General features: G+C 43.1%; 1 protein-coding gene across 1 annotated transcript in view; it reads left to right on the plus strand.

The window, feature by feature from the left end:
- The window catches only part of RCOR1 (REST corepressor 1), a 122,407-nt gene that overhangs the window by 82,947 nt on the left and 13,720 nt on the right, over positions 1-25,740 (plus strand). The window contains exons 4-8 of the mRNA XM_059183190.1: positions 15,224-15,276; positions 17,380-17,541; positions 18,452-18,570; positions 20,930-21,008; positions 23,870-24,064. Coding sequence (XP_059039173.1) covers positions 15,224-15,276; positions 17,380-17,541; positions 18,452-18,570; positions 20,930-21,008; positions 23,870-24,064 — 608 coding nt within the window. The remainder of the gene's footprint in view (positions 1-15,223; positions 15,277-17,379; positions 17,542-18,451; positions 18,571-20,929; positions 21,009-23,869; positions 24,065-25,740) is intronic.

Below are 25,740 nucleotides of genomic sequence, written 5' to 3' on the forward strand. Positions count from 1 at the left end.
TTTAAAAAAAAGTAAGTGTATAGGCTTTAACCCCCTGAGCCACCCGGGTGCCCCTACACTTACTTTTTTTTAATGGTCATATAATATGGGTGTTTCATAGTTAAGCATGTGTAAGCAATGCTGCTGTGAACATCATTGAAATGGGGTTGCTGGGTCCAATGGTGTGTACATTTTACATTTATAGATATTTTCCATGTGTCATCTGAAGCATTAAAGGAGTGTGCTGCTTTTCCAGAATGTCCCCATTATTGGGTATATTAATTTTTCTTAAAACTTTCTAAAAAATTGTTTTTAATTATGGTAAAATACATGTAAAATTTACCATATTAGCCATTTCTTTAATTTCAAGTAAATTTTATTGTGAAATTATAACAGCAAATGAAATATGTTGATTTATATTTTGATCTTAACCATTTTTAAGTGTGGAATGGTATTAAGTACACCCATATTGTTGTGCACCCAACCCCTAGAGCTTCTTTTCCCCCAAATATTTTATTTATTTATCAGAGTGGGCGGGGAGTGAGCACACAAGCAGGGAGAGCAGCAGGCAGAGGGAGAAGCCTGTGCTGAGCAGGGAGCCCGATGCAGGACTTGTTCCCAGGACCCCGAGATTGTGACCTGAGCCAAGGGCAGACTCTTCACCGAGTCACCCAGGCTTGCCTCTAGAATTCCTTTCATCTGAAAAACTGAAACCACGTACTCATTAAAGAGCCCAAGTCTGCATTTTCCCTTCCCCCCAGCACCTGGCAACCACCGTTCTGCTCTATAACTCAATGAATTTGACTCCTCGGGGTATTTCATAGACGTGGAAGTGTACTGTTTTGGGGACTGGCTTATTTTACTCAGCATAGTGTCCTCACGTTTCATCCCCATTGTAGCCTGTGTCAGTTTCCTTCATTTTTATGACTGAACAATATTCCACTGTTTTGGGGGACACCACCATCCTATTTTCCGCAGAGGCTGTTACCGTTTTCCACTCCTACCAACAGTGCATGGGCTCCAGTATCTCCACAGACTCATCAGAACTGTGATTTTCTGTTTGTTTGTTTGTTTGTTTTTTAATAGCATCTATCTTAATGGGTATGAGCTGGTGTCTCACTGTGTGGGAACATTCATTGTTTCTTACATTGTGCTGAACGGGTAGAAGAGGACTCCGTTGCTTGTTACTGAGGAGCAAGTGTCTTCGTTTTTCGGCCTTTTAATTCTTCTCTAAATAGCAGTTAAATCTTACCTTATTTTTTAATTTGTGTTTTAGAATTATATATACTTAAATCTATTAACCTTGTTTGTGGCTTGCAGTATACCATCATACCGGAAAAGCTCCCCCCGCCGTGTTGCAGACATAGATACCTCCGCGTCTTCTGCCTGCCCCGCCTCCTCCCATCTCATTCTGCTGCTCTCATCTGGACCTACTTAATTCTTTCCCCTTTCACTTATATGTCTACTTTGGTCCACATCTGGACTCTTGATTGTGTTTCATTGATTTGTTTCCTGATTTGTACCATTTTTATTCTTTTTGGTGTTTCTGGCTCATGAATTTATTTTTCTAGGTGAGATTTAGACTCATAGTTTCACATTCTTTCCAAAAGGATCTCGATTGGGTTCATACTGAATTGAGCAGCCTTGTGTGCTTGGTACTGTAGCAGGAGTAGGGGGTTTAGGAAGCTTATACTCTAATGCAGAAAGAAGGAACATATAAACAAGCAATTATATGTATTTCCTTTAGTCCAGTTCTTTTTTGGATGCCAAAAGTTGAGGTCTAGAGAAGTTAAAACAAATGCTTAAGATCCCACAGCTAATTAGTAGCCAAGTTTGGGCTAAACCTCTGCTCTCCAGATGGCATTTATTACACACATCTGCCTTCATGTGCTGCTTCATTTAATAAACTATAATTACATTCTTAAAGCATTAGTGATGTTACATGAATTGCTTTGGGCTTTGTCTAAGTAAAACTGCGGTGAGGGATCCAGTCTTTGGGGTATGCCTGGAAATGTGCCTTATAAAGATACCTTTCTTGTGGAAGAAATGTAAATAATTTCAAGTAGCATAGATGAGAACAATGTGATTAAATAGTTTATATTAAATAATGCTGGAAAATTACTTGCTGAAACAATGGCTTGAGATTTAGGGGACAAAGGAGTGAGTAAAGGTTGAAAAAGTGGTAGAATCTGGAGGTTGGGCAGATGGTGAGAGAAACTGAAAGATGTTCACTAATTGGAGATGAGGACAGTTAAGTTGTAATTTTAGCATCAGGCATCTCCTGTGTACTGTTAGTGCTCGGATGGCCCCCGGGGGGAGCTGGCAGAAGGCGCTCCTGGGCAGAAACAAGGGGAGCACTGGAGCCAGCTGACCGTAGGGGAGAGTGGGGAGGGGCGTGAGAGTTGCTGGTGGGATGGCACTGCAGACTTGGGGAAAGACGCGTTTGCATCCAGGCCGGCCTGAGGATGTGGGGCCAAGATGCAGTGCTTTGTTGTGGAGACCTGCTGGCTGTGACACAGGTTGTCCTCAGGGAGGTGAGAAGCAGTGAAACTCCAGACGGCCTTGTGGTTTAGTGAGGAGCCGGGACTAGAGGCGGTGAGTCGGTGTTGATCCGGCTGCGAGAGCTAGGGCCCTCACCGGGCCACTGCTGTTCAGGAGAGGTCTGATCGGACTGGCAGCGTCAGGAGTGTGGGAACTTGCTCAGAGGAGAGGGAGATCTTCGGAATGTGGGGTGCGGTGGGTGTCGGGTGGCCTTTAGCAGACCCTTATTGTTATTCTCTTTAATAGCTCTACTTTCTTTTCCAGGTCAACAAGTAGTAGTAGTATCTATTATTTGATGGTTATTAAAACCCACCCGTGATAAAAAAGTTCTTGGTTCCAACTTCATTTTCTACCAAATTTTCATTGTTGCTTTTTAAAATTTATTTTTTTTTAATTCAGTCAATTAACATATAAGGTATTACTGGTTTCAGAGGTAGAGGTTGGCGATTCATCGGTCTTCCAGAACACTCAGTGCTCATCACTTCATGTGCCCTCCTTAATGTCCGTCACCTGGTTACCCCGGCCCCCCAGCCCCTCCCCTAACAGGCCTTTAAATAAGCAGAATACTGTCCTATCTGGGTGTACCTGCACTACTCCACCAGTCCTTGCACACATTTTTATCGATATCTGCAGGCACCTGTGATACACCATCATTTCGCTGGTCCCCGCGGGGGCGGGTATGGGTGCCCCCTCTCCTCCCACCTGTCAGCACCCGCCCCGCTCCCACTTCAGGCTGCCCTTCCTTGGGGACTCCCTCCTCATCCCACTCGCTCTACACCCTGCATGCCTGCCTTGCTTGTCCAAACCCAAGGACTTTAGGACAGCCTTCTCTCTGAGGGGCTCCTGCTGCTTCGAGCACAGTACACGGAGCCCTCTCCATTCCCCTGGCGACCCTGCCTTACCGGGAGACCGACCGAAGGCCCAGTCTGTGTAGAGAAGCAGCGGAACGTTTAGCAGAACAAAGTGGACACGTTAGTAGCAAGAAATCTCTGAAAGTGTTTTTTACTGGATAGTCTTGTCTTCTTTGAAATGTATACAGTTAGGCCAGATCTTATTCCCAGTCTGGTTCACTTTATTGCTTTAATGAAAAAAAAAAATGTTTACCAAAGCAAGTGCGGTCAAATGTAATACAAGACTGTGGCCTGACAGAGCTCTGAGAAGGCAGTTTCAGGAGAGAGGCTAGGTTTGGACAGGGGATAATCCGAGGATGACTTTTGTTGTTGGACTCGCCTGTAAGAGGTGAGTCGGAGCAGCCGTGCCCACCATGGGTCGCTTCCTGAGGAAGCAGATTTCTAGACTCCGCTGTACTTCCCTTGGGTGTAGCCCTTTGCAAGGTGACTCTGGCTGTTGGGAATCAGTGAAACAGATGGTCCTGCTCATTTATGCATCATGTACGTTATAAGTTATATATAATCAGTACTTTTGCAGTTATTTAAGTGTTTGATTCCATCTTATTTTCATTATATAAAAACGAGAAACCGGTATGGTGGTAAGCAGGCATCTCAGTGTGAAAATGGACATGGAGGGAGATCATTAGCCATGGCACAGACCGTCAAGCTGGGTGATATTTTTTTTTAAGCTAATTATAAAATATTTAACATATATACAGTATGTTAGACATGTAGAATTGAAAGAGGTTTCAAAAGGCAAACTCAAATTAGAGATTTTAAAACAAGTTGTAGCTTTCTTGGAACGAGACTCTTCTTAGACCTACCGCATACACAAATGTTTCTGTGTCAGGATATTTGACTTCAGAACACATTTTCAAAATTATATTGTGTGCAAAAGTTTCATAGATGATGTAGTGAATTTTTTAACATTCATATAAATGCATAGTACATGTCAAGAATCTCTAAAATATTCCAGTGCCTTTCCAGTTCAGTATAAAAATCAGAAGACCCGGCAGCTGGCCATAAGGCCCTACATAGCCTGACCCCCCTTCAGCCCTTCGGAATCCATGCGCAATGTCTCCCTAGAGCGTTTATGGGGAGCGCTCTTCTCCCAGATGTCTGCATGGCTCCCGCAGGTCCTCCTGGTCATGGGTTTTGCGTCAGTGAGAGCGTGGCTTTCCCTGACCACTCGCTGTGGTCAGACGCTGTGAAACAGATCACGGCTGTCCTACTCTGCTCCATCGTCTTCATTCCTTCTGTCGTCACCCGATGTAGTATTTTTTACTTGTGTCCCGCTGCTAAAAACTGGTGGGAAACTTGGTATGTTTGCTCCGCTCTTGTCAGTCCTCTCAGCACGTGGTGATACAGTAAATACTTGTCCAGTGAATGAGAAGGTGACGGGGCTGTGGACAGTCTCTGTGGCGAGATTTGCAAATACAGGCTTTCAGCTCTTCGTTTTGCACGTTGGGTCATCTGGAATCCTCCAGCATTTTCTTTTTTGCCACTCGCCTGATGACCATTTACTCCATAAATATGTGAGTGATGCGTGTGTGCCAGGCACTGGGGAGTATAAGAACGGACAGTCTGACAAGTCCCTGTCCGAGTGTACCTTACAGTCTGATGGGAACCTGCCCTGGTCATTGACAGGAGGGAGAAGTGGACTTAAAATTCTTAACCTGTTAGTTCTTTGATTGGAATGTGTGCAGGGTAAGGATAGGATAAGCTAATGCTGGCTTTGGTTTTCAGCTTTTTTATAAGTAAGTGGCTTTCAGAGACCTTGATACTTGAGACTGAAGTGATGTTTCTTAGGGTGCTTGGGTGGCTCAGTTGGTTGAGCATCTGCCTTCGGCTTGGGTCATGACCCCAGGGTTCTGGGATCGAGCCCCTCATTGGGCTCCTTGCTGAGCCAGGGAGCCTGCTTCCCCCTCTGCCTCTGCTGCTCCCACCTTCCTCAAATAAATAAATAAAATCTTAAAAAAAAAAAAAAAGTGTATTTTGATTTTTGGTTTTTGGGTTATTTTTAGTGTATAAAAATTATTTTTATCATTTTTATTCGTAAGTGTTTGGGAATTGGGTCAATGTTCAGATCTTACTAGAAAAGGCAGAGCTGGATTTACAGTCTGTGTTCGAAGCCTCCACTAAAACTCAAGGGTCACCTTCCCCTGTCATCATGCCAGTGTGTCTGATCCTCATCCTTTTATACTTAAAGGATTTCATCTTGTTATTTTATAATTTATTTATCCTTTCTGTTTTGCTTCCAGTTTTTTATTTCTATAACTGTTACTACTGGCAACTTCCTGTGACTTAGTTCTTGATATCCATCTGGAATGTAGATATTCAGCTGTGAGAAATCAATGCCAAATTATTTTCCAAAGTGGTCAGACCGGTTCATGCCGCTACCAGTAAAATGCGAAATTCATGTGCTCCGTGCCCTTGCCAGTAATTGCTGTTGTTGCACTCACACATTTTTGATAGCCTAGTCACTGTAACACTGTTTCTCATATCAAATAATTTTGCTATTTTTGTTAGGTGTGATAATGCTATTGTGGTTCTATTAAAAAATATATGTCCACTTTTTTGGTCCACATTTTAAAAAATATGTGTATTGGTTATATATAGGGATGAGATAACTGGTATTTACTTTGAAATTTTTGAGCACAATGTGCTCTACTTTGGGGTCTTTGGAATACAGACCCAGATTATTGCTTAAATGTTGAATTTACTGTTCTGTGGTTATGTAAGAGAACATACCTACTCTTAGAAACGTGCTGAGTATTTCAGAACAAGGCATAATTAATGATAGTCTCAAATAGTTCAGGAAAGAAATTACATATATACAGACAAGCTTGTTTATATTATTAAAAATAGCCTAAACCCTCACCTTCTCACATGGTATAGCCACTGTTGAAGTTTTGCTTTCACGTCTTTCTGTGCACTTCTGTGCACTCTGAATTTAAGCACAAATGGGTCATACTGTAAATAACAGTTTTTCAATTTTAATTTTCCTAGAATTAAACATTAAACTGAGTTTTGATCACTATCGCATCATATAGCTTATTTAACCATGTCCCCATTCTTGAATATTTCTTTTTTTTTTTTTTTTTTTTTTCAGTTTTTCCCTACTAAAAATAATAATTGAGTAAGCAGGAATTTATAATGTCCTTTTCCAGTAGAACAGAGCACCTCCCTTGATTTTGCAGATCAGGTTTCCCAGCTCAGGACATTCATAGTTCTTCTTTTGTGACACTTACGACAACTGGAGTTAATTATTTGTGTAATTATTTCTCTCCAGCCAGATGGAATTCTGTGAAAGCATCCTGTTTCAGATTTTACTTATTTATTTGACAGAGAGAGAGCGTGCGTGCACAAGCAGGGGGAATGGCAGACAGAGGGAGAGGGAGAAGCAGCCTCTCCATACAGCCCCATGTGGGAGTTGAACCCAGGACCCCAGGATCATGATCTGAGCCGAAGGCGATTGCTTAACTAACTGAGCCACCCAGGCACCCAAGGCGGGCTGTTTTAATCATGGCTGTATAAGCAGCACTGGGCACACAGTGGGCCTCAAAGATCTGTGGAATCAGTGAAGAATGGTCAAATATAAAGTATAGTAATTATAAATGTCACCTTTCTGCCACTTGCTTCAAAAGGTTGGGTTTCTTTACTGGATGAAGATACCCCCACCTCACCCCCATGAGATTTAAGCATTGAAAGTGGGTAGGACTTAGAGTGGGAAAACCTGCCCCCTCCCAACAAGCGTGTCATTGTCTCTCTCCCCCATTTTCACAATGCCACTGTGCAATTGACCTTCCATTTTCAGAGCTTGAGGAAGCAGGCCCCACAGAGGGGAAGTGACCTTGCGCCAAGTCTCCTGTGGGCACAGCCTTGTGTTCCTGTGCCCTTGCTAGAACCCAGCTTCCTTTTGTGCTTCCCTTGGCTGTTGTAGTTTCACTTAGGGATCCCTCTTTCTGGCATCCTTGTACATGACGGGTTGTACTAAGGGAAGAACCATTGTCTGTATAGGGTGGCAGAGGCAGGGTTAAAAGACGAATGTCCCTATACTTGAAGGTTTGTAGACCAGTTTGTGAGGAGTCGCTAGGACTTGTAGCCTTGTAAATCCTTCTGACCACCTCCTCCTCTGCAGGATGGGAGCTTGAAGTTGGTGATTTCTTTAACTTACTTATACTTAAAGATTTTATTTATTTGAGAGAGAGCAGGAACAGGGGGAGGGGCAGAGGAAGAGGAACAAGCAGACTCCCTGTGGAGTTGGAGCCTGATGCTGTCTGGATCCTAGCACCCCGAGATCGTGACCCAAGCTGAAGTCAGACACTTAACTGACTGAGCCACCCAGGTGCCCCTGAAGTCCGTAATTTAAAAGAGCACTTCTATGCAGTCACTGAAAGGAAATTTTTTTTGCATGATTGAAATTCACAAACCTCCTTTTATATAGTAGTAACATAAAAGGCACATTTCTTTTGTGGTCCTCATAGTGTCTAATCTTTTTAATATAAACTTCAAAATTTTGTGCTTGTTGAGGTGCTTTTTATCACATTGAAATGGGGAATGTTATCAAACTCATATAATATGCTCTAATTCATGATTCTCAGAATCACCTGTGGGCATTGAAAGTAAACCAAAACGTCTTGCGTGTAGTCAGTTCTTTCCTTGATCTAGGTGTGTTCATTTTCTGAAAAGTCACCAAACTGGGCCTTTATGTGTGTGCTTTTCTCTGTGCCCATCCTGTGTGATAAAAACTGCACACACACGTCTCTGCACATGGACACACGTAAACTTACATGCGTTTGTTCGCATGGTGTGGACGAAGAAGGGAGGCGCCCAAGAGTCAGGGTTTCAAAGAAGCTCACCAGCTGGTTTTCCCCGTTTAGGATTGGGAACTTCTGGACTGGGGCACAGCCCCCCTGGGATTCCAGGGCTGGGTTTCTCTGGATAAGCTAATTCTGTGGTAGGGAAGTGCACCCCACCCCATCTCTAACTGAGTCTCACACGTTTATGGAGGAACTGATTTTAGTTAAGACTTAACATTTGTATATCTTGACTGCTTTACTACTTTGTGTAAAGAATTTGAGCAGGATATATGACCTCATTCTTGTCAAATAGGTGAGGAAATGGATTTAGCTCCCAAGTTCCTGATAGAAGCCAAGGATGCAGGGCTCTTTATACTGCTGCCTGCTAGGGTCTACGTCAGGGGTGTTGTCTTCCATTCAGGGAGATACAGACCTGTTTGGAGTGTGTTTCCTTCAGCTTGTGCTGTAAACGAAAAAACATGCATGAGAGCAAATGAAATTATTTTGAGGATACAGTTGCCTGCTCAGGGACTTAGTTGTCCAGTAGGTTGACTCTCAGTTCGAGAGATGCAAGGGGATAGTGTGTCACTATGCTCATCCGTTCTTTGCCATAGGCTTTGCTCATTTTTAAGAGAAAGGTGGTTTTAATTACAACTAAATGCCATTCTGGTGATGATCAGTTTGTAAAATACGGGATATCCTACCTGTGCCTTTCTGAGCAGCTCACAGGCGTATGAGGACTGGAGTGAAGGTGGATTGTTTATCCATTTTTAGAGAGAGCATGCACCTGAGTTGGGGTATGGGCATGGGGAGGGAGTTTTTTTTTTTTTTTTTTTAAGATTTTATTTATTTGAGAGAGATGGAGATAGCAACAGAGAGCATGAGTGGAGGAGGAAGAGAGGCAAGCTCCCCACAGAGCAGGGAGCCCGATGCGGGGCTGCATCCCAGGATTCTGGGATCATGACCTGAGCTGAAGACAGATGCTTAATGACTGAGCCACCCAGGCGCCCTGAAAATTTTTTTTAAGATTGATTTTATTAGTGCATGCACATGCATATATGTGGGGGGGGGGGTAAGAGAAGGAGCGGAGGGTTAGGGAGAATCTCTAGCAGATTCTCTGCTGAGTGTGGAGCCTGATGCAAGTCTCAATCTCATGATCCTGAGATCATGACCTGAACCCAGATCAGGAGTTGGACCCTCAACCACCTGAGCCCTACCAAGTTTTGTTTTTTTGTTTATGTTTTTTGTTTTTAATAGACAGTGCTGTGGTTGTTTTTGTTTTTGTTTTAAGATTTATTTATTTATTTGACACAGAGAGAGAGATCACAAGTAGGCAGAGAAGCAGGCAGAGAGAGAAGGGGAAGCAGGCTCCCTGCTGAGCAGAGAGCCCTATGCGGGGCTCCATCCCAGGACCCTGGGATCATGACCTGAGCCAAAGGCAGAAGCTTTAACCCACTGAGCCACCCAGGTGCCCCCCTACCAAGTTTTTTAGTTACTTGTGAAATGTTAGCCCTGGAACCACTTTTAAGGTCATAATAGTCAATTCAGTCTTCTGCTGATGAGGAAAGGAGGCACAGGGAGGCCGGGCTAGAACTTAGAGTCATACCAGTGCATACTGAAAGGAGGGGGAATACAAAAGTGCAGATTAGGTGAGAATGGATGCCAGAAGCTGAATTTAAGTACATGTGGCGTGGGAAGGTGTTCGTATTTCTTATTTCCACATGATCAGACTGTCTATGAGACTGTGTTGGATTTTGTAGTATTTACTGGAGTGCCCAGGGGCGCTTTTTCTGTAAACTGGGATTTTAACAAAACTATATTGAGACACAGGATTTTCATAAAGTGCATTTTATTACTGACTAGAATGGACTGGTTCATTATATTGTATTCTTGCAGAGTCTCTGTGGCTTATCTTGTTTCTTATGCCCCCACACCCCCCAAGATGCTCAGAGGGATCATTGAAATGTCACCTGTAGTAATATCTGTGCCCACCAGGTGGCAGAATTGCTTTACTTAAATGATTGAAGCTCAATTCCATTCTCAGTGAGTTACAATGATAACTCATTTCTTATTTTAATAATAAAAAAAAGATGCCACGATATTTATCAGATTCCTGAAGAAAATTTTGGTATGCTCAATTTGAGTTACGAGAGAGAAATTGGTACCACGTTTCCTTTGTAGTACTAATGGTCCTGCAATTGTTAGGATAATTTTTTTTTAACTGTATTGAGGTTATAGCTTTGTCCTCAACCTACCTTATGGTGTCAGCCTCTTGCTCTGAATAGAATATGCAAGATCACAAGGTGTCCTGAGTCCCTGCAGTGTCTAGAGGAGGGAGGAGTGGGTGAGCTCAGGTTACCGTGGCAACTTTCAGCTCCATTTTTCCCTTTTTCGCAGTTGAGTTTGAGACTCTGACTAGTGATACTTAGGGCATTTAGTCCATCGGATGGGAACAAGAATATAGAAGCAAATGATGCCTTTGGCAAGGCATCCATTCGCCTGTTACCCTTGCTTTCCATCCCTTCCTTCATCAACCCCAGTTTTATTTTCTTTATTCAAGCGACATAGACGATGTTGGCCTGCCTTCCTTGCTTAGTTCTCTGTGCTGTGCGGGCGGTTCTTATCTGAGCCATTCTCCCTCTGTGTGTCCTTTGCTCAGAGATAGGAGAGCAGTCAGCGGTTTAATATCACAGTCCTGGGGTGAGCTACTCTGCGCATCTGTAAGCCCTGTTGCTGCTGTTTACCGGCTGTGTCACTCAGCTAGATTTCTTCTCTGGGCCTCAGTTCGTTTATGAATGGGAGTGATAAAAGAATTATTGGAGAGGATTAAAAAGATAATCCTTGCAAAGAGCTAGGAATGATGGCTGGCACATAGTAAATTCTCAAATATTAGCTGTTGTTATTACTCAGTCAATATAGCTGTTGAAACTTCAGGAAGCTTATCTTAACATCATTACCGTCATTATTTACTGGTTATTTTGGATTTCCATACTGTACTGTCATATTATGTATTATTTTATGTATTTCTGTTCTCTGTTACTTGTGTGTTGCTTCAAGCTAATTGAGGAAATCAGTTTGTTTTTCCTCTGTATTTTGGCCTGCTATTAGTGGAGTGTTCTGTACATGGTAAGAGTAGTTCCATAAATGTCTAAGCTTTAGGAATTTTGTAAATTTCCTTGATGAATCCCATGCACATTCTACCTTTTTAAGTGATGTTACCCGAAACATAACTCATTTACTTGTTTTCTGTAACGCTAAGTTCTTGCCAAAAAAGCCTGTGGTTTGTACAGTCTGTGTACTTCTTAAAGAATTGGAGTGATATGTAACTTAATCCATCATGATTTAAGATCAGATAATTCTCCTTGGTTGTTTCCATAGGACATTCAAGTTTTAAAAAATAATTGCATTAGATAATGATGGAATTTTTACAATTTTTTGAAAAAAGATTTTATTCATATTAAAAAGCATGTGGAGTGAGTGAAGGGACAGAGGGAGAGGGAAAACAGAATCTTTTTCTTTTCTTTTCTTTCTTTCGTTCTTTTTTTTTTTTTTTTAGAAGATTTTCTTTAGGGGTGCCTGGGTGGCTCAGTCCTTAGGTGTCTGCCTTTGGTGGCTCAGGTGATGACCCCAGTGTCCTGGGATCAAGTCCCACATCCATTTCCCTGCTCAGTGGGGAGCCTCTTTCTCCCTCTCCTGCTCCCCCAGCTAGTGCTCTTTCTCTGTCAAATAAAGAAATAAAATCTTTTTAAAAAAATAAGTAAAGACTTTATTTCTTTGACAGGTAGAGAGCATAAGTAGGCAGAGCAGCAGGCAGTGGGAGGGGGAGAAGCAGGCTCCCCGAGGAGCAGGGAGCCCAACTTGGAACTCAATCCCAGGACTCTGGGACCATGACCTAAGCCTAAGGCAGCCGCTTATCTGACTGAGCCACCCCGGCGCCCTGGGTGGGCTGCCCTGAGACAGAATCTTAAGCAGACTCCCTGCTGAGCACAGAGCCCCATGCAGGGCTCTGTCTCGGGACCCTAAGATCATGACCTGAGCTGAAATCAAGAGTTGGATACTTAACTGCCTGGCCACCCAGGTGCCCTAGACTTGTTTTTAAAGGAGAGTATACTTAGTGACTGGTCTTTCTGCTTCTGACTAACAGATGAGAATGTCAGCTCAGCTGCTTCCTGCACCCACTGACTGCCTGGTTCTGTCCCCTGTGCCCAATTTGGGAAAGGCTGGTGGATATAAATGACTGAGCCTGTGGAAATGTCCTGGCATTTCCTTAAGCCATGTGGACTTTGTGCATCGTCCTAATGGCAGCGACTTAGTGACTCTCGGCCTGCGGTGACTCCTCAGCCCCAAACTGCGACAGACTCTGGTTAACCTTTAATTTCTTAGAGAGGAAATCAAGATCCCTGTTGTCAGAGATGAGAAGGTTCTGGGAAACTCCCCCAAGGAACCCTGTGTTCTTTGTTCTAGAGCAGTTGGTCTCAAGCAGCTTGTATTTCTCTGGCTTCCTCCTGTTTCATCTTTCATCCACTGCCTGAAGTATCTGGTCATCCTTTGTTTTTATGAAGGCACGTGGGAGTGGATTTTATTGTCTTAGGTTGGAAGCTTATTTTTGCTCAAGGAAGGCATGTGGGAGGTTTTGAAAGCGCAGACGTTGGGTTTTCACCCTGCCCTGCTGGCAGCCGCTGGCCTGCGCTCTGCGGGGAGGGGCGGGGGAGTCGGGAGACGGGGGTCTTCAGGCTGTGGCGGGCAGCTTTGTCCCTCGGACTGGGAGAGGGAGCGAGGGCCGAGGACCCTCTGCATGCGGTAGGGAGGCAGGCGGAGAGCAGGCTGCGAGCGGCGTCCTTTGTGCAAGCGCCGGGCTGGGTTTCTGAGCTCACTCGCGCCGGGAACGTGGCGGGCGGACTTCTCTGCTGTAGGTGGCGGCCAGGAGAGGCCGGAGCTCTCCTGGGGAGAGGCCTTCCAGGGAAGGTCGGGAAAGTTGCGAAAGGTAACACAGTCCAGACTGTAGTGTTTTCTCTACGTGAGGCCCCACTGCCTGTGAACCCATCTTGTATAGAGACGGAGCCAGGGTTGGATCTCCATCCTTCTTAACCACATACCTGCGCTGTACTGCCTTTTACCTTGCTAGAAATGAGCCTTTCTTCTTTGTGACACTGTACACACCACAGCACCCACCGCATTCATTTAGCAAATTGTTTAACCCCTTTTGACATTGGGGTTGGTGAAAAGAATGAAAAATTGTATTTTTGCCGGAAGGTGTCAGATGGTAATTCTTTGGCAAGTTGCAGGCCTTCCCGTGTATGAGCTTACTGGGGTGGAGATACCAAGTGACTTCTGATGCAATTCTTTCTTCCTTTGCTTTAGATTTGATTCATCAGGCTACTCTCCAAAAAAATCTAAAAAAGAGGTGTGATTTGTAAAGGTTATGAGTAAGAATGCCTTGCTATTTACAACATGGAAAATGTTCTGTCCAAACTTAGTTGCAGCACTGGGAATCCACTGTTTAGTCCGTTTTATTGTTCCTGCCACAGCTAATCTTTGTTAGAAAGCAAAGGAGATGAAAATACAGTAGCATCCAAAGAATGCTTTGGTTTTCGATGTTATTATTTTTTTTTTTTTAAGATTTTATTTATTTAGGGGCGCCTGGGTGGCTCAGTGGGTTAAGCCGCTGCCTTCGGCTCAGGTCATGATCTCAGGGTCCTGGGATCGAGTCCCGCATTGGGCTCTCTGCTCAGCAGGGAGCCCGCTTCCCTCTCTCTCTCTCTGCCTGCCTCTCCAACTACTTGTGATTTCTCTCTGTCAAATAAATAAAATCTTAAAAAAAAAAAAAGATTTTATTTATTTATTTGACAGAGATCACAAGTAGGCAGAGAGGCAGAGAGAGAGAGAGAGAGGGAAGCAGGCCCCCTGCTGAGCAGAGAGCCCGATGCGGGACTCGATCCCAGGACCCTGAGATCATGACCTGAGCCGAAGGTAGAGACTTAACCCACTGAGCCACCCAAGGACCCGTGAATTCTTTTCAAAATTGATTTCTTCTTACTAAATTGGTTGTCAATTGTGCCCCATTCGGGTGAGATGCTCATGGTGACTTGAACAGCAAGGACACTGAGCCTGAGGAGCTTCAATGGAGCCACCTCTGTCAGCTGCCTGTGTAAGGGCAGCAGGTGACTGAACCTCGTCGAGCCTGTTGTCACGTCTTGAATTTGGTCATTGCACCTGGGGAGTGAGGACAGGCCAGTGGGAAACGCAGCTCTCTGTTTGAGACAGTTCTGTGCTCTTCGGGTTTGGGGGGGTTTAATGTTGTTGTTGTTTTTGGTGGGGTTTTTTGGTTTTGTTTGCTTTTGGAGCCTGTGTTATTTTTGTAATTTATCAAAATAAAAAGTTATATAGGAATATAATGAAATGTTGCTTTTGATTAGTAGTCTCTTCGTTCCTGGGAGAAAGATTAGGAAACGTAGAGAGGAAATAACTTTGAGGGGTGCTGACTTCTCCAGGAGATTAAGTCCATCTTCCTTGGTGCTCCCCTAGTGCTTGAAAGTCGACCCTGGTCACCCTGCAGTGGAGTTTGAAAGCAAACACCAGACACTGGTTCATGGAATTCATCTCTTTTTTAATATAAAGATAAGTGACTTGTTTTTCAGTTTTGGCTAAGACTAAAATCAAACCCCCAATTATAATACTTGTTTTTATTTCTTTTAATTATCTTTCAAAGTATCAAAATAACATTTATCATAGGAAATTTATGTAGAACCAAGTTTTAAAAAAAAGAATCACAGTCTTCTCATCCAGAGCCAAGTCCTGTTAATCCTTGAGTGTATTTTGAGCCATTCCTCCGTGGGATTCATATATGTAAGATCCATAATGGAATCCTGTATGGTTCTGTTCTGTTACTGTCTGTTCTTCCTTTTTATTGCTGTGCAAGGCAGGCCTGAAACATCCATCCGGCTCTGGTGCTCCTAGACTGTTGTTTCAGGCCCCTCCGTTGGTTTACTGATCTCTTGTCTTGTTTTTCAGTAGATGAATACATTGCCATCGCTAAAGAGAAACACGGGTACAACATGGAACAGGTATGACGCGGTTTTCTTTTGTTGTTCAAGATGGGGTGTTTTTTTTTTTTTTTTTTAAAGGGGGGTGGTTTGTAGCTAACTTGTTAAATTGTTTGTGTTCTGTGTGTTGAGTAGCAATGCGAATTTTTGGTGGTCACTAGCAAATGAAGGTTCCAGTCCCCTTTTTCTGCTGGTGATGAGCATTAGAGAACACTTTGATTGGAAAAGCATCTGTGTGTTTCCGCAGGTCGGTAGTGTTTGTGGCACCTGTAGCTCCAGGGTCGCTCCGAGGTGCCAGATGCTTGGCATAATGCTTCTCTGTCTGAATGTGCGGTCTGTTTGCCAATCGTGAGTCTGTGTGAGGGTTTTTTCCTGACCCCATCACGCTCAGACCCACAGTGTTTCATATTAATTGTTTTGAATCACCTTCAGGTTGTAAAATTTGACAAGGTTTTCTTAAAATTATTGGAACCTATTAATGAGAAATATATGAAATTAATTTTGCTCCAGAAGTGTGATGATAATCTTAATTTAGTCTTATTTCTAATTATTGTTTTAAAAATAAGTATATTAAGTTTAGGTTAGCACTTTGGCATTCATCTAGGTATTACAGCCTGTACATTACTAGCATTTATCCTCATGACTGAGGGTTACCACCAAGTTACTTTAGATAGAATTGGACTCTTTTTTGGGATGCCTGGGTGGCTCAGTTGTTAAACATCTGCCTTTGATTAAGGTCATGATTCCCGGGTCCTGGGATAGATTCCCCACATCAGGCTCCCTGCTCAGTGGGGAGTCTGCTTCTCCCTCTCCCACTCCTCCTGCTTGTTTGTGTTCTCCTTCTTGCTGTCTCTCTCTTTCTCGGTCAAATAAATAAAATCTTAAAAAAGAAAAAAATCGGACACTTTCTTTTAGCCCTGGCCTTACTTTTAATTGTTCTACCCTGGTAGAATTTATTGGAAAAGCCAATTACAATGAGATAGTTCCAGAAGGTTTCAAAGCAAAAGATGTATGCTTTCTCTTTTTCCACGCCCTACTCATGAACTTCATGAAGTTGCTCAGAAGATCACCAATTTTTTTTTTTAAGTATTTTATTTTTATGTAATCTCGACACTCAACTCACAACCCCCTATATCAAGAGCTGCATGCATGCTCCACTAACTGAGCCAGCCAGGCACCCTGAACATCACCAGTTTTAAATTCTATTTAGAAAGTGTAAAAATTACTGGGCGATTGGGGCATCTGGGTGGCCCAGTCGAAAGGGCATGGGATTCTCAATCTCAGGGTTGTGAATTTGACCCCCCACATTGGGTGTAGAGATTACTTAAAAATAAAATCTTACAAATAAAATTGGTGATTGCTAAATACATACTTGTATGAATTTTTAAGGATTCTGGTCTTCAAATTTTTGATTCTCACTTTGGAGTTACAGGAAGTTTTCTCAGGAAAAAGTTGCTGAATTATCTCTCTTATTTCCAATTTGTCCCTCATCGATTTGAATATTTTCTCTCTTCTGAGCTACCAAAACAAAACAAAACAAAACAAAAAACAACAACCCAAAACTGTTTTTGAGTTTTTTCGGCAAAAGAATAAAGAATGATTACATTTTTAAAACTTTTTTAGATTTATTTGTTTTGGAGAGAGAGCGAAGTTGGGGGCTGCAGAGGGAGAGAGACTCTTAAGCAGACTCCATGCTGAGCACAGAGCCCGACAGGGAGCTTGATTTCATGGCCTTGAGATAGCAACCTGAGCCCAACCCAAGAGTCAGAGCTTGACCAGCCCAGGCACTCCCAGTTAAGTGCTTTTAAAAGTTACTTTGTCCTGTTGTCTGTGGAGGCCTCTCAAGGGTACAGATTCTGGAGCCCCACTGCCGTGGTCATCTCCCACACCAGCATGTTTGCAAGGACATAGTTTCTCAGGGTCACTGTACTATGATCTGAGAAGTGAGCGCGGTGGAACATGTCTCGCAGGAGTCCGCCCGCAGCGGGCGTCGGTCGCCGTCAGTCACCTCGTGGTGCTGCCTGCTTGCCCAGCAGCATAGGCTCTTCTTCTGCTAATCCCATTTCCGTTTTAGTGTTTCACTCCTGTCTTTGGTCTAAAATTTCACTGATACTGTTTTTCTAGGCTCTTGGGATGCTCTTTTGGCATAAGCATAATATTGAAAAGTCATTGGCTGATTTGCCCAACTTTACCCCCTTCCCAGATGAATGGACTGTGGAAGATAAAGTCTTGTTTGAACAAGCCTTTAGTTTTCATGGGAAAACTTTTCATAGAATCCAACAAATGGTAAGTAAATGAGAGCACTGTATTTTCTCTTCTCCGCAGCCTCTCTTCACTGCAGCGTATCTGAAGGGAAGAGATAGCATCCGCAAGCATGAATGTTCTCTTGTTCAATAAAACTCTCTTTAGACCGTTCGTACTTGCTGCGGGGTGGATAAGAGGCTTTACATTACAAGAGCAAAGCGTTTTCTAGCACTTCCCAGCTGGGTAGCAGCTGTAATAGAAGGCCTCTGTCCCCCCCCATCCCTGTCTCTCTTGTCGGGACTCCCCAGATGAGTCTGATAGTGTCTTTGATGGTTGTTGCAGGAGGGGGAGCATCATGGAACCCTATCAGCCGGGGGAGGTTTGCTTATCTCTTCTATTGTAGAAGGCTATTTGGTGGAGTCCTACCAGGAAAGCTTATTGGTAGTTACATGAGTGCTGAAGTGAATTTTTAAAAAATAACCCGAGTGTTAGGCTAGAAACTTTAGGTAAACATTTGGATTCATCTCAGACTGCTCCAGCAATCTTTTTCCTAGGCTGAGTGTCACTTCCAGTCACACTGCAGTAGTTTGGAATGTTTTTTTTTTTTTTTAAGATTTTATTTATTTATTTGACAAGGAGACACAGCGAGAGAAGGAACACAAGCAGGGAGAGTGGGAGAGGGAGAAGCAGGCTTCCCACTGAGCAGGGAGCCTGTGCAGGGCTCGATCCCAGGGCCCTGGGATCATGACCTGAGCCAAAGGCAGACACTTAACGACTGAGCCACCCAGGTGCCCCAGTAGTTTGGAATGTATTGAATTTCCTTCTCAGAGAAAAGGGCCCTGACAGTACATTTCTGGGTATGTGAGACAACCCTTATTAACTGTACCTAATAAGCATACTTGATTTGGGAAGATTAGCTCTAAATCGAAACCAACTCAGTTTTTATGTTTAGCTTCCTGATAAATCTATAGCAAGTCTGGTGAAATTTTACTACTCTTGGAAGAAGACGAGGACTAAAACCAGCGTGATGGACCGCCACGCTCGGAAACAGAAGCGGGAGCGGGAAGAGAGGTCAGTGCCTGTCCGGAGGTGATGTCTCCCCACGTGGGGATCTCTTGGGTCAGTAGAATTTCTAAGAGCTGGTAGACACACAAAGGAAAGGTCCAGTGGTGGGTTCCCCTAGGGCCTTCCTGCTAGAGCCACACGTACACAGATACTCTTCCTTTGATGCTCAGGAGCTGTGTTAAGACGTGTTCTTTTCTGCGGGTGTTTTCTCCTTACTGCTGTCTTCCCGTTCAGTAAGCTTCCATTTGGAAAAAGCAAACTTGCCCACATAGTCTTTCCTGCCCCTGAAGGTCTTTCCTTTTAATAAGAAGGAATCCAATATTTCCTAGGTTGAATTTCCTTTCTGACATGCAGGATTTGTGGGACGTGCTTTAATGTCTGATGTGTTAGGAGGTGACTGCGCAGTGTAGATCTCCACTTTCTTCACCACCTGTTCTGTGTGTGGGGCAGAGAGAGACAGAGATTTCATGATTTCTCCTTAAGGATATAGTTTTAAGGATAGCTTAGCGTGCTACATCTTACTCAGCGCTTGTGCGGACTTCTGAGTGGTACAGAGTAGTGGGAATAGCCCTGTGCTCACACACAGGGCCGGGTCCCAGCGCGCACTCCGTGGGCTCTGGCTTGCGTGCCCCCCGGCCGCACTGCCCCACTTGGGCCTGCCGCAGTCATCACTTCGTCGACTCTAAAATGAAGACGCTTCAAGTCCAGAAGGCAGCGCATCCACATACTGGTTTTTGTGTTAGGTTAGTGGGACTGTAAGTGGCTTTTTAAAATTATGTCTTCCACATTTCCTGTAATGTTGTTTTTAAAAACTCATAGTACAAATAAAGTGAAGAAAGTGAGACTGTATGATCTCCGTGGCCCCATTGCAGGAGAGTGTTTTATGATTTTAAATAGAATAACATGTGGGAACAAGTTAGAAGTTTGACTTTTGGAGAATTCAGACCTGTGGGCTCAGCTTTAAAATGGGGGCAGTGGTGGGAACATCTGCAAAGCTCTCATGTCCGGCTTCAAGAGCCTGTGACACTGTTGACCTTGATCCGTCTGCTGCTTAGATACTAGTGCGCCTGTTTTTGGATCATTACTCTTGGTAATCAGAAGCGGCAAACACTACTGAATTTGTTTTTAGTGTTCCAATAACTTTTGGTTAAACGTTTTTATATCCATTATATGTTTGGTCTTGTTTACTTTTTATAAATTGAACATCTTTTTATAAATTGAATTACTACAGATAGGTATGCTCCGCTGAAATCAGAGTTAAAAAGTAAGTGGGATTTGTTGTCTTTGTGTGACATGGAAAGAGCATCGGTTGACACCTGCTCACCCCCTTCCCTGGTCATCAGCACCAAGGGTAGGGAGACCGGCTGTGCTCCTGTGCTCTGACCTGCTGTGCAGACGCAGACCAACTAGGGCACGCCACGAGGCAGTGGCACTGGAGAAACTGTTGGCAGTAATGGCAGGGTCTGGGAAAGAATTTTCCTCAGCCCCGGGCTCTTTCTCCTTTCAGACACTCTCTCCTCAGGCAGGGTGGGTCAGGGGAAGGGTAGCAGAGCCACCCAAGATGGATTCTTGGGACAGTGGGGACACTGACATTGGAGCAGCTGCCAGTTTGGCTGCCATTACTGCTGAGCTGGTGGAAACTGCGGGCAAACTGAGGCTGGCGGCGTGACTTGTGTCAGCCTTATTTTCTTATTTTTTTAAAATAAAGGTCCTAACTACTACAGAGGGCTTTTTAAAAACGAATACACGGAAGGCTATAAAGAAGAGCGTTGGAAGTACCATGTCAAAATGAATGTGCTTTTTAAAATTAACCTAATCTGAAGTACCAGCCTCTGCAGGCCGCCAAGAAGCCTCTCCCTCCCTCACACTGTGTTGAGTTGTGAGCGTCTGTCTGCTCCTGGGGCTTGAAGTGGAGTTTTACTTGTCGGGGAGTTTGTTCCCAGCGCAGTAGGACTCCATTCTTGAGTAACCTCCCATTTACGGCCCATGATCATGTCCCAGGCCACCACAAGCTAATTACGGGGCAATTACATAAATGTCTCAAATTTGACATTTTCAGTGGAGAGTTGATAAGAAGCATTTTGCAAATATAAAGCAATAGTGTTCTAGACCTGATTCGGAAGTTAGAGACCTATTTTAATAGTTGCTGTTTTGTTTTTTGTTTTTTTTAAATTATGTAGACCAAGGGAACTATGAAGGTGGATATTATTTTATTTGAATCAAAAAAATTCTTTTTAATCTCAGCAATCTGAAAACACACTAATTTTGTATTAAATCTGTCATTAAATCAATTTATTGCTTATATTTGTATATTAAATAGAATTAGCACCAAATAATCTTTCAGTGACTTGTTCTTGTCTTCCAGTGAGGATGAGCCAGAAGACACAAACGGAAGTGACCCGACTGACATTGAGACTGATCAAAACAAGGAAAGCAAAAAGGAGGTATTTTTTTTTCCTTAGTATTGTTTAGGCAAATAAATTTTATTACTCATTCCATAAGTAAAACAGTCCTCTTAACCTATTTAATATATTAAATGCTATGTACAAGGCATCATGGTAAGGCTTTTTAAACAATACTAACTTTGCTTTATACACCTTAGAATTTTGTTTGCCAAGAAACAGTAATAAAAAGGAAGCCCTAAAGGAAGTGAGAGCGTTATTGAGTAAGGATTTTGCCCCCACTGGGCACCCGTCCGCACGGCCTTCTTCCCTCCATCAGCTGCGGTGGGGTGATATCGGTGAGGAGCCTGTGAGGGCTTGGTTCTTCCTCTCCGCCCTTGGGGCCTCCTTCCTCGTTGATGATCAGCCCCAGGGGCCTGCACGGTAGTTCTGGAGAGGACTGCAGGGGGCTAGCGGAGACTCGGTACACGTTTGCCCGTTACTCAGAATCAGCAGTGGTGAGGTTGGCGGTGAGCCTCACACATGGTGAATTTTTAATCTTTCACATCTTAAAATCATTATGTCAGAGGATTCAAGAGACCCATGAATTCCTACAATTGTAAATGCCTTTTGTTTTGTATATTTATAACATAACATTTCTTTATTGTAAACTGTCCACTGAGAACAGTGGAGTATCTAGATGATCTTAGTAACCTTTTGAAATGGGTTGTGGTCTAAGGTTATTTTGCGCATTCATAACAGTGGAATAAAGCGTATGTGGGATGCCTAGGGGACCTCCGTCAAACCCAAGGCTCCATGCACAGATCGGGAACCCCAAACAACACAGCATTATCTGTGGCAGGCCCCTGGGGGGCTCGTGATACAGTCCCTGGAGGAAAGGGCCTCATTGTCCATTGGTGCCCATCAGCCCTTTGGTTCAGGCTGGAGTGTTGCATCTCAGTGTGGGACGTAACTTTCATATTCATACAAGTGTTCTTCTGACGACAGAGTCTGAATCTGTAGTTTCAGTAAAACCTCATAGAGTTCTCTGTCAGAAGATTCTAAAGTGTAAGAACAGCTGTTTTAATCTATACTAGGGAAAAGAAAAAGGTCTGGACATACCTGAAATTAAAAATCACACCAGTAATAATGTGTTTTCCCTAGGCAAAGTAGGAGATCCAGCTAAACAAAAAAGGGAAAATGAAGATGATTCACACCCTTAATGATTATTGACCACCGTTAGGTTCGGGTGTCTTCTTCCAGATGACTTCCTGTGAACTGAATATGTCTACTTCTGTAATTCTGAATCTGTACTCAATTTTTTAAAAATACAAAATGGGATTTTAATATATAATTTTTAATAACCTCGTACATTTACTTTCTTGAACATGTTTTCGTATCAAATATATTTGTATACATAGTTGTTTGCTAGTTTATCATACACACATAATTCAGCCAAGTAATCTTAAGGGTTTTTATCAAGTCCCCCCACCCCCCGCTTTTTGCTATTATAAACAATGCTGAAGTGATCTTACGATTAAATATTAGTACACTAAATTTTTTTCCATTGGAACAAATTTCTGGAAGTTGAATTGTTGGGTTGGTGTCTTCTAGTTACATTTTTAAGGCTTCTTTTGGTGTGCTGCTACATACTGCCAAACTGAAAATGGGCTAATTCTTTATTGTCAGCACTCAAGCCAGGGATTTACATGAATGCCTAAATAATAAGACCATTTTAACAGTTGGCTAAATTAGATCGTTCAGGAAGTCAGATTGTATCTGCAGTTTTTAGTTTTTAGGAAGCTTTGTTTTGATGCATTGTTCTGTATTAGGCTCTTCAGTGGGACATTTTTAAATGAAAGAGGAAGGTCTTGATTTTACATTAATTTCTGTAATTCTTATTTATATAGCATAATTTCTGATTAAAAGAGAAAATGACTTATTTCTTACATTCTGTATGCACTAAAATGTTGTCAAAACAGGTACACGGTCCATCAGTGATCTTTATTGAACAGCATAGCTATTGCCTACTGTAGGTTATAGTAGGTTATTGCCTACTAATGTTTTTATGTAGTGCTTATGACCACTTGTTCAAGACCTCACTGGCACCAGCATAATTTACAGAGTCTGCTTGTCTCAGTGTTTCAGATATGAAGCAAAAAAACCTTGTGTATTCTCCACTTCATCAACAAATGTTAATATGCTAACAAGATAAAATTATGAACAATTACAGAAATTTCTTCTTAAAATTATTATCAGGAAGGCAGTATCCTTTCTTTGCCAAGATTTTATTACATTTCATTTCCAAAGATTTCAGTTTTAGAGAAAGCACTTAAAAAAATTAGCAGCAGTTGTACATTGTGAAACGACAGCATATATTTTTGAGGCAAATTACACAGTTGCCCTGAAAGTTAAGTGTCATCTAAAAAAAGGTACATAAAAGGTCATATAGTTTTGTATAGAAATTTATATTTTAATAAACTTCTGTATAGATTTAAAGAATTTAAATGGGTTTTTATATATGTGCTAAATCTTTTTTTTTCTCTTTTTTTTCTGTGTTCCCAAATCCATCTCTTGCTAAGAACTGTTAGGATAAAATAGCTCCCCCTTCATATATACACAGCACGCAGATGAGAATGCAGATCTGTTCTCTTCCTGTGCTACTACAGGGAACTGAGCGTGCTTATTGCCGGAGGCTTAGAGTGATAGAGGAAGGTTGTGTATACAGGAGGCAGGGGCTTCTGCTTGATGTGTTAGCCAGTGTTTCTGTTAACTGCCTGTTAGGGTTTCTAGGTGGTACTTGGGCTATGGCATGGCATTTGTCTCTGATTGTTTAGAGCCATGTTAAGAAAATATGCTTATTACTGTCCCTTTGCCATTTTAATGTTTCAGAGTCTCATTTATCAAATATGTGTATCATGCAGGTGCCCCCTACGGAGACAGTTCCTCAGATCAAGAAAGAAAAACATAGTACACAAGCTAAAAATAGAGCAAAAAGGAAACCTCCCAAAGGAATGTTTCTGTCTCAAGAAGACGTGGAGGCTGTTTCTGCCAACGCCACGGCCGCCACCACGGTGCTCAGGCAGCTAGACATGGAATTGGTCTCAATCAAGCGGCAGGTACCGCGGGGCTGGTGCTGGCACCGCGGGGCTGGTGCTGGCACGAGGGCTAACGGTGCTCCAGAGGCCTTTGTGTGTTTCATGCACGTAGCTGTGCTCTTCACACATCTCTAAAGGGCATTTTGTTTCTTGGGAATTGGACAGAAGATCTTAGGTACTGATCTGTTGATGTTTCTTAAATTAACTTTGAAATTGAAGATTTTTATGTGTGTGTGTGTGTGTGAGAGAGAGATTTTCACAGTGTGAGCACAGCCACCCTCTTGATCGAGAGAAGAGCGCTGCCTCCTGAGCCCCGTTCATTTCCCCTGTAATCCCTGCCCTTCGGGGACTCGGCGTGTCCTCCAGCACCTCACTAATGCCCTCACTGGCTACCCACCTTCTTTCAGTAGCTGACTGCTGGTCGGACTTTTTAAACCACACATTATCTTTATCCGTTTTGGGATTTTATATAAACAGAATCATATGTGTGGTTTCTTTTATTTCCTGTGTTCATTCGGCACGTGAGGTCCATCCAGGTGGCCCAGAGCCATAGACGTTCTCTCTCATTACTGTGTAAATACCCCATGACTTACCCTTTGTACTACTGGCCGATACTTTAGGCCATTAACAGATTGTACTGATGTGGTTTTATATGACTCTTGGTGTGTATTGTATGCATCTTTGTTGGATACATACCTAAGTAGAATTGCTGAGTTATAGAGTATGAATATGACCAACATTTTATTTTACTTCATTTTCCCCCTCCCCTCCCGCCCCCCTCTCTCCTTCCCTTCTTTCGAAGGCAGGGGGTTGTGCAGAGGGAGCAGGAAAGAGAATCTCAAGCAGGCTCCCAGTGCAGAGCCTGACACAGGGCTCGATCTCACTGCTCTGAGATCATGACCTGAGCTGAAACCAAGAGTCAGCCCCTGTCCAGCATTTTCAAAAACAGTGCCGAACAGTTTTCCTGGGTGCTCATGTCCGTGTCTGTGAGTTTGCTTCCACTGCACTAGGGCTTACTAAATGCAGCACTATTGACATTTGGGGCTGGATAATAACTTGTCCTGAGGAGCTGTCCTGTGCCTTGTAGGATGTTCAGCAGCATCTCTGGCCTTTACCCACTAGATGCCAGCAGCACCTTGCCCCCATCAGTTGTGCCAACAGAAAATGTCCTCAGGCCTTGCCTAATTACCCCCCTCCCCCGGCCCTGGGTGTGGGGGCAGAATGACTTCCTCCTTCCCATTCTGAAGCTTGCTTGCCTTTTCACTGTTAATGGTTTATCTTTTGATGAAATTTTTAATTATAATGTAGTCCAATTTCTCATTCTTACCTTTTATAGTTAGTGCTCTTACGTTTTGTTCAGAATCTTTTCTAAGGTCATCAAGATACTCCCCCATGCTATCTTCAGAGTGTTGTTCTGCCCTTCACATTGTGGTCTTCAGTCTGTCCGGAGATACTGTTCTGTGTGTGCTGTTACATGGAGGGTTGACAGACGTGAGGGAACAGTGATTGAAAACTATCCTTGTCTTACCTCAGTGCATTAAGACCTTTGTTTTAGATCCCATGTCCATATATGCATGATCTGCTTTAGGGTTTTCTGTTACTAACTCTGGTCTGTGTGTCCATTCTTCACCGATCCTGTCTTGCCTTAATAATACCTCCATTACAAAGCTGAACATCGGGTCTAGATCATAAGTTCT

The sequence above is a fragment of the Mustela lutreola genome, chromosome 7 (genome assembly GCF_030435805.1).
Source record: "Mustela lutreola isolate mMusLut2 chromosome 7, mMusLut2.pri, whole genome shotgun sequence".
Classification (NCBI taxonomy): Eukaryota; Metazoa; Chordata; class Mammalia; order Carnivora; family Mustelidae; genus Mustela; species Mustela lutreola.